Source organism: Nicotiana attenuata, chromosome 2, assembly GCF_001879085.1.
Source record: "Nicotiana attenuata strain UT chromosome 2, NIATTr2, whole genome shotgun sequence".
Lineage (NCBI taxonomy): Eukaryota > Viridiplantae > Streptophyta > Magnoliopsida > Solanales > Solanaceae > Nicotiana > Nicotiana attenuata.
This window is the reverse complement of record NC_031990.1, coordinates 21,111,636-21,121,300: the sequence shown is the minus strand read 5'-3', so window position 1 is coordinate 21,121,300 and position 9,665 is coordinate 21,111,636. Positions and strand designations below refer to the sequence as shown.

At 37.9% G+C, this 9,665-nt stretch overlaps 2 protein-coding genes across 2 annotated transcripts; both read right to left on the bottom strand.

Annotated features, from left to right (window-relative positions):
• LOC109245049 (lysM domain receptor-like kinase 3) lies at positions 1,327 to 9,665 on the bottom strand. The gene is made up of 12 exons (XM_019412237.1): positions 8,697 to 9,665; positions 5,412 to 5,445; positions 5,308 to 5,315; positions 5,034 to 5,192; positions 4,517 to 4,716; positions 3,975 to 4,064; positions 3,290 to 3,383; positions 3,042 to 3,193; positions 2,872 to 2,963; positions 1,993 to 2,131; positions 1,797 to 1,895; positions 1,327 to 1,719 (listed from the first exon to the last, which is right to left on the bottom strand). Exons 1-12 carry the CDS (start codon positions 9,325 to 9,327, stop codon positions 1,555 to 1,557), a joined length of 1,863 nt encoding a protein of 620 aa, XP_019267782.1. The 5' UTR covers positions 9,328 to 9,665; the 3' UTR covers positions 1,327 to 1,554.
• On the bottom strand, positions 6,279 to 7,793 carry LOC109245059. Its single transcript, XM_019412246.1, has one exon. The coding sequence runs from the start codon at positions 7,673 to 7,675 to the stop codon at positions 6,599 to 6,601; it is 1,077 nt and encodes a 358-aa protein (XP_019267791.1). The 5' UTR covers positions 7,676 to 7,793; the 3' UTR covers positions 6,279 to 6,598.

The following is a 9,665-nucleotide window of genomic DNA, read 5'->3' as shown; positions in this document are numbered from 1 at the left end:
CCCTGTTTTTCTTCCTTTTTAGGTGATTTTGATAGGATTTAAGCTATATACACTAGCGGTACAAATCAGTGCAATGTAATGGTTAGAGCATTTGTTTTTGTAATTTTTAGGTTACCATATTAGGCCTTGTTATGAGGACTTATATGTTGTAGGTCAGCTGGTACTGCTAACAAAATCGTGCATTGTCACAACTTAAAATTTATTTTGGTAACATTCAAACCCAAAATAGTTAAGGACAATTATATGAGTCTTCTATCTCCACTTTATCTGTACTGAACCTTTTGCCCATTCAACAATACAGTCTGGGAGCTAAACAACAACAACAACAACGACCCAATATAGTCCCACAAGTGAAGTTTGGGAAGGGTAGTGTGTACGCAGACCTTACCTCTACCCGGATGGGTAGAGAGAGCATAATTCCAATATTGAAGCTTCATAACTATTTTTATGTTGATCGTCAACCTATGAGAGGCTTCTATATATGTTATTCAGACTTGGGGCCGAAATACAAATCTCACACAGATGGAAGGATTTTGGTAACAGTAATACATTAATGTAGTAAACAGTTGAACATTTCATGCCCAAGATTGCATCAACGATGGCAGGCCAAGAGATAAAACAATGAAGTAAAAAAAAAATATTAAAAGTTACACCTGGATCAAGTATTTCAAAGTAGTAGGAGCCAATCAGATTTTGTTGCTTGCGGAGGGGTACAACTCTAATTGACCCTATTAATATAAGCTATCACTCTAATGAGAATTTCACAAGTAATGACTATGAAACAAACATATAATGACAGAGTCATTTGGCTTACTTGTTGTTTCTTCTACATCATGATAATATAAAAATACAAATAATTTTGACCCGGCAGGCTAAAGGGAAAGAGAAACGTGCCAAGGTAGATAACTCACTTATATTACAATTTACAACTTAAAACTGGAAGATGGCAATAAATTATACATATAGAAAAAGAAACTAAAAAATCAGTCAAGAATGAAGATGGCTATGAATCAGGAAATAGTTGTATTGAAAACCAGTAGGTGGTACTAGGTAGGAAGATGTTGTTCAGATTGGATGAGAGAAATTGCCTTAGTTGGTAAGCTATCTGTAAATGATTCATTTTGGATTCAAAACCAAGGACATTTGCCCTACGAAGACTCGCATTTGCTACTGCTGATGTTCTCTCAACCAAGCCACTACCCATGAGTCGCTGGTAGACTGTATATATTGATGATAGGAATAAATGGAGACCACAGTCGATCCCTCGGGGGTTGTATTCGGGGGAGAGGGGGGGGGGGGGGGGGGGTAATAAGAAAGGCTGTACAATGTATCAAGTTCTAATTTCCAAACCTTCTCTGCTTGAAAACATTAAACTTTTACAAAAAACAAAGAAGAGGGAAACAAAAGACAAAGAATTATCAGAAAGAAAGGTGAAACTAAAATTTAAAAAGTAAAGATACCCACAAATATGGTAATATATAAACAAATAATACTCCCAAGCATTTTGAGGTTCTTATCCCTTGAGAATGCTTGACTGATCATCAGCTGCTATTGCTACCTTCCTGTCATGAGATGGACAAGCCCTTGGTTTTCATAAAAGGAACCGATATCCCAATCCTCAGTTGAGGATGACAGAGTCATTAAAGCTACAACAATGGACCTCATGCTAGGTCTCAACTGAGGATTTTCATGTGTGCAAGCCTTGGCAAGCTGAGCAACCTGCAAACGAAACAACCAACTAATTTACATAGGCGAAAACGCTTCATTTTCTTACAAGAATAACAATGACACTTTACCTTCCAGACTGAATCGAGCGGATAGTCATCTCCTAGTTTGGGATCAACCACTTTGCGTAAACCTTCTCTAGCACCATTCTGGTTGAGAACATCCTCAAACTGCAAAATATTATTATTGTTTAGAAATAGAGCAAAATTTTCTAAGTGGTTTAGAGGCTGGAATTTATAGGTAAGACAAGAAGGTGACAAGGCATACCAAAGCAACAAGCCCCTTTGATTCAGTTATAACTTCATTCGTCTTGACAATAGCTTCTTTAGCAGATATTAGTTCATAAAGCACTACTCCAAAAGCATAGACATCGACTTTCGGGGAAACGTCACCATACTGAGCATACCTGTATGCAAGGCCCATTTAAAAAAGATTAACTACAAATAAAATAAATAGGAAAATACAATGCACAAACCAATCAGCAAAATTCCAACTGACAACTATGTTGCGCGAACGAAAGTGCTTAATATCAATATTTTACAGGTGACAAAATCTAGCAACATAAGATGAAATAAGTTTTTCTTCCTTACTGTTCGTATCCGAACCTTTAAATTCGCTGAACCTCACTGCTTCTTTATGTTCACAGAGCAGAACTTATCTCCGGTTGTATTATTTAAGATTAGCAACCATGTCTTAATTCTATTAGCATTTAGCGGAAATATCTTGAAAGATATAGTCTTTCCCAAAAGCAAATTTGAACCAGTAAATATAATGCAAATGCATTTACAGGTTTTGCAAGAAAGGTTAGCAACTCCTTCAACTTCACTATTCTGCCATTGCTCCAGACCTATGACACAGTACATTTAACTAATATACCTAACGTTCATGCCTTCTCTAGAATAATGTATATCTTGAACAGGATTAACAGCTACATACAATGACCTGCCAGATGTGAGCAAAAGAGAGGAAAAGGAAAAGGATACCAAGTTTTTTTCTGCATTTACTTGCTACTGGGGTGGTTCTGAATTTCAGTGTTGAAACAAATAGATATCTTAGCAGACAGAAGCATTACTGCCAGATATCATCATAGAATATAAAAACTGAAAAAATACTGGTATAAGATGCCACCTGGAATTAGACGCTTACTCTGGAGGCATGTAACCAAAAGTACCCACAAGCCGAGTATGCAAAGAGGTACTTCCAAATTCAGTTAGCTTTGTAAGTCCAAAGTCGGCTACCTACAAAAGAAAAGATCTTTCGATGCATTTATATGACAAGGCTTTGATCTTTAATTTGAAAATCACAATTTTCACAACCTTCGCACGGAAGTCTTTGTCAATCAGAATATTAGCAGATTTAATATCACGGTGGATATATAAAGGAACAGTATGCTCATGGATATATTCAAGTCCTCTAGCTGCATCAAGAGCAATTTGCACCCTGGTAGACCATGACAATGGATTCCGGCCTGGAAGTCAAAGATCGAGATGGATTTACAAGTGAGAAAAAAGCAGCAAAGTGATTATATTACATGGTTTACACAGCATAACAGAATTTCACTTACCCGATCCGCGCAAGTGTTCGCCTAGGTTTCCATTTTCAATGTATTCGTAAACTAAGAATAAAGACCCTTCAACACAATATCCAATTAAGCGTACCTGCAATAGGTTTTAAAAATAAATGTCATGTCATGGTCTCAATCAGAACAAGTATCTTTTGCCCTTTAAAATTGACAGAGAAAGTTCTGTGTCTTGCTCACTTTTCAAGGGAATGACCAAGGGGCTGTTGAAAAAAGGCACGCATGAAATAAATGAACTATTTTCTGATCATTGCACAGAAGATATAACGTGATGCAGGCTCCCAAAGAGGCTCTGTGGTGATTATCATATGTAAATTTCAATATTTTTATATTTCTTAAACATGGATAGAAAGAATAACAGCATAGTTAATTCGACATATGGACCAAAGTCCTAAGTCACTGGGACAACACCATAATCTAATAGCTTGATGGCACAGAGCCATGTCACATGGCATTTCTGCATTTTTATTAGTAGAGAATGTGGCATATGAGCTGAATTTGAATGTTGATTACAGAAAATTTTGGATCTCGAAGGAAGTAGAAGCATGTTTGAACTTCAAACCTTGAACCAGCTGCCAGGCTATCTTTACAGGAAACACAAGCACAAAAACAAGAATACCTATACAAGGAACGTCGATACTTTCAATCATTATAAGAAGAATAAACTTACCAAGTTCAAGTGATGGACATGCGTTAAGACTTTCAACTCGGCGAAGAATTCTTTCGATGCTTGCATATCCATTTTCTTAATTGCTGCTCTCTGCATTCAAGTCAGAAGAAGGCCTAAGCTAAAGAAATGGGAAAAGGCAAAAGATACATTTTTTTTATGATTTAAATGTGTATTACGAATTCATTGAACTATGTTTCATCCAGTGCATACATCTAAGGACTAGAGCCTATCAGCCTCCATGACCTCTTTAGATATGATGCTCTGGCTATATAAAGAACAACCACATTTTGAACTCATGTAACTTTGGATGTAAACTTCGGATGATCTAGTAGTCATGAATTTATCTTCTTCATTCATAACTCAAGATCTTTAAGCTACAGTGTTCTCCATGCTCACTACTGATTAGTAAACTATGCTCTTTTCTGTTAGCCCTGTACCGGTATTGTGAATGAGAAGACATTGACAAATTAAAGTAGCTACCAACAAGTAGTACGAGTATTTAAGTGTTTGTGTGAAATACTATGACAAGAATATCCACAAACCTCGCCTTTTAACATTCCATAAAAGACTAATCCAAAGCCGCCTTGACCAATCTTATTTTCCATGCTGAAGTTATTTGTAGCCTTAGCAAGTTCCTCGTATGAAAATTCCACCGATTTATCCACTGTGATCCCTGTCGGCCTTGGAGAAATAACACCATATAAAAGACCTGATTCTGTAATTTTCTCCAATTTTGGAGGACCTGATGCATAAAGGATTTCATTAAACCATTCTGATTACTTGGTTTTGAAGACAGTGCTTCATCAATTGTTAATATTATTGATTTGGCAGGTAAATTTGGCTTAACTATAGACGTTTTCAACAAAATATGCATAAGGCTTTCTGACAGTGAACATGATGATTATTCATGGGAAAAGCAAGAGAAACAACAAACATAAACAGCAGAAACTCGTGCTGCATCACTAGTTAAGGATATTTGTCCACATCTATCTACTTCAAGAAGCAACTACTATCTTTTTATTGGGGAAAAGATACATTACAATAAAAAAAATTACTTACGAAAGTGCTCATTAAAGTGTTCATCAGATGATCCTTGGAGAAATGATTCCTCCTCTATTTGCTTGCTCCTATAAAACACAAAATAAAGGCAAACTGCAAAGATAGTAGCCCCAAAAATAGCTGCCACTATTATACCAGCAATGGCTCCACGTGAGATTCCTGGCAAAACGGCATCATTTAGTAAGCCATATACCAAAATATATGATCATACTTCATGTCTGAACTCATAAGTTGAAATATATCTCATCACAGCAGTACGCGAAGTAGAGTCAACCTTTTGAACTGCAAAACAAAGCAGAGAGAATGTTCTCAGATGACTATCTCGGACAAAAAAAAACACTAAGTAGATCTCTAGAGTTTTTCAAGTTTGGATAAAACCTTGTCTTCAATGATGGAAATTTTCCATATGCATCTGCAATGATAGTGTAAAAAACGATTACTAGGTCAGCAGTAGGGCAAATTTAACAAATAAAATAATCATTCTTTACCATGAATTTTTTTCCATCCATATCAAATCATTTGAAAAGAAGAAAAAAACTTTGGAGCTTCTGCACAGTAAAACAACTTGCAGTACTTATCCAAAAACCACCTACTTTACCAGATTGTTTTTAAGTACTAACGCATTACTTGCTAACCTTCCATCCATTTTGATAGCTGATCTTTGTTATAGCTGGCCTTAATTTCTCGATCAATTGGATTTTGAATATGCTAAGTTTATATATTAGTCGAAGGGGAGCCTTGACGTAACTGGTAAAGTTGCTGTCATATGACCATGAGGTCACGGGTTTAAGCCGTGGAAACAGCCTCTTGCAGAAATGCAGGGTAAGGCTGCGTAGAATAGACCCTTGTGGTTCGACCCTTCCCCGAACCCTGCGCATAGCGGGAGCTCAATGCACCGAGCTGCCTTTTTTATATATTAGTGTAACCTCGTATATTAAACAAATGAATTACATTTTGCGGGAGCAAAACCAATTCACTTGTTTATTCCTCTACCAACTTCCGAGCAGTTAAATCACTGAATATTTATAAGATCGTATTTCACATGCATTATTCCTCAAGCGGAGACGGATCCAAAAGTTTTAGGATCAGGACTCCAGAGTATCACTGCGCGCTCACGCGCTACTCTTTTTTAATCTGGTTACCAACTTAGTATAAACGTATCAATCACAAGGCAGTTAGTGTCTAGCTGTCTAGGCATTAGTCAGTAATTAGTTAGTCACATCTACTTATTGTAAATATACATAATTTTAGGATTTTCCAACTGTGTATAGCTCGAGCAAAACAACACAAGCTACAAGCCTACAATGGAGCTACATCAGTTCCTATCCTCAAAAAAATTCATTGCGACATTTAGTCGAGCAATATCAGGTAATACAGGGTAGTATTAACAGTTATATTAAAACAACAAATAGATATGATACCATTCATTCCCCATAATTACCACATGATTCAAGTCCTACCCCGAAAAAAAGATTAACACCAAATGCCAAAAATCGACGCAAAGCTCTGCTTTTCTTGGTTTTACACACACACACACAAAAAAATGAATCACACAAAAGTGAAAATCAAGCATTGTGGTCGTCAATGTCCATAATGGCCCTAGTTCTATAGCGTCTGCTGTGCTTCTGCAAACTTCCAGGTCTAGCTCTGTTGGCTGCATTATACCACTCATCTTCTTCCATTGCAGAGACTTGAGCATTATCGGATTCTAAGGCAACAATGCTAAGGGGAAATGTTTTTCTCACTTGCATTTGTTCTGCCTTAGCGCCCTGCTTGGTGAAGGGGCCAGCAGGCTCCTGCTGCTTCATTCTCGGGTTAAATGTAGGCAATTTCTGGAAATTAGTGCAGCTATCATGCTCCAGCTGTGCTCGCTTCTTCATGAGACTGCAGAAGTCCATGTAGGCTTTCCGGTTGGATGCTTCATCCATACCATCTGAGGCATCAAGCTTATAGCAAGTATACTTGGACGGATTCCTTATATAATCTGGAACAGACGAATCCGGGGGCAAATTAGAATTTTCGTTCAACTTGAACCCTTTAGGAGGTGGCATGGAAGTGAAATGAGCTTCTCTGAGGGCGGCCTCAGCAGCATCTTCCTGGAGCCTGAGCTTGGCGGCCAGGTGATTAGCGCGAGGATCTCTCTCAACTTCCTCAAGTGTAAGAGGAAGCTCATTGTAGGTATCCGTAGGAATTCCGTAGTCGGAGACGTCCCGCAAGTACAAGCGGTCATTAGGCTGTTGCTTCTCCCTACCGACGGCCACTTTGTCAAATTCGTCCTCTTCCTCCTCATAGTCGAGAGTGGAATCTAGACCAATGCAGGACCCGATATCCGATTCATCAGCATCAGCATCATCTGGCTCTTCTTGGCCGTCACTGAGCTCTTCCAGATCGGACTGGAGCTGTTTGGGGAAATCTAGGGTTTGCAGGTGGGGCTTAGCGAAGAAGCCGTCAATATGAGGAGGGCAGGGTTTGGAATCAAAGTCGAGTAGTTCTCGGGAGGGGCTATCCCTGTCCCATTCCCTTTTGTGAATCTCGTCGTCGGTTAAACACCAGAGAGAACTCAAATTGGAGGAGGGCGCCGTCGCCGTCGAAGTCAGAGAGCCGAAGACCTTGTCGACCCGTACTCTGAAGCTGTCATCCATCGCTACCTTGTGAACAGTGAGTGCACTTCTTAAATTTGCCGCTCCCTTGTCAGCGTATGGATGCGCACGTAAATAGGGCTGCCGTGCCGTGCCGTCGGTAAGTCGGTTATCCTTTCTTTTTTATATATATTTATTTTATATAGCCTAAAGTGCACTTGTAGCCACATTTATATTGCTTTTTTAAAACATACTCAGCATTAGATAATTTAAAACATAGCCACAATTAAAAAAGAATAGTAGAGGGTCGCTTCTTCAAAGTTTTTGGAATTTCTGTACTGAAGTTCAGTTTTTACAGGTCGAACTTCATAATAGTGTCCTGCAGTTTAATAAATTGTGGAGATTGAACTTAAAGAATAGAATTTTGAACTTTTAAGATATTTGGGCGTGAAGTTTGCGAAGAAGGTTCATGATATTCCTTTTTGCTCTCCATTTTCTTAATAAGAGAAATAGGGACAAAACAATCAATGAGTGCTCTTTTACATAATTAATGAGGGAATAGTAACTCCATCTATGTGAATTCACAAAATATATAGTTGGTGTTAAGTTCAGATAAAAGAGAAAGGTAGGTTGATGGTAACGTAAAAATAGTTTTACTATGATTAATTGTCTGATATTGCGATTAGAGCGAGATAAATATAAAGCATTTTATCAAATTTTTGATGTTTAAGATATATAATCAATTGATAATAAAAGAAGAAAAAATATCCAATCGAATTAACATGATAGGAGGTGATCACTGAATTCAAATTCACGATATTATACTTTAAATTGTTATCGATGATCATTGAGTTGTCTCCACAACAGCATAAATATAAGGATGAAATACGATCACGGGAAAATACCATATTACATGTTAAATACTCGTACTTCTTGTAAACCACTCATGCCATGACTAAAATAAACTAAGAAATCCATTATGCTATCTTTTGCTGGTCCAATTGGAAACAATAACGTTCCAGGTATTTAATTTATTTAAATAGCTAATTTCCAATTCAAATAAACAACAAAAATACTCACTAACCTCTAGCCGGCACAAACACTATTCCTGACCCGGAATCAAAATCCAAACCCGGATTAAACTTCTCCAGTAACTCAGCCGGCACACCCGACGCCTTGGCCACCGTTGACAAGTTCTCTCCCCGACGAAGAGGGTACGTGACGAACAACCCATAATCGTCGGATACGTCTCTATCACCACACGAGCAATTAACTGTCACGTTGATCATGGCATAATCCGGTATGTTGATCGGGTCATAAGTGTTGACCCGTTTGAGCCAATACTCCGTTGTAAGATTTGCAAAGGCCATAGTCGCAATTTTCTTGTACGTATCACCAAACACTGTTTTGTACACAAAAGTATGTCCCAAAAAATCACCATTTAAACAATCACAAGAAAATGGGACATTAATCCTCGTATCACTAGTGATACTATCTTGGTTTGTAATTTCAGGATTGTATTTGAGAATATCTGGGATTGTTCGGTTGAATATGTGACTAATGTAAGTCAAATTAGCTCCTGGCCAAATATGGTACGAAGCCAAAGCCATGTCGCAACCATTTCCACACCTGGCTTCACCATTAATAAAAATGAAGAGAAAAAAACTAAGACTAAGCTGTAGAGTAAGGCTTATGGTTTTTGCTCTGATGCTCATTATTAAGAGAAGATAAAAAGAGGGAAAGAAGAAGAGGAGTAGTTATAGTCAAATATGCTACTCCATATTACATAACAAAATGTTGAAGGCATATTGTGTATTGTACGTCATGCCGTCTTCGAAAATATTATCTCCTTTTGTTCTTTTGCCATCTTGCTGCGCCTTAATACTTCATGCTTATTCTAACATTACTGACGAAATAAAATATCCAATTGCAAACTCTCTGTCCCCATACTCAATTTTGGATTCTTGGAATGTGAACTTATGCTTCCTGACAGGATGTACGTGCGAATTTTTATTGCTGGTGCGGCAAGCAGAAGAATGAAAATGACTCCTCT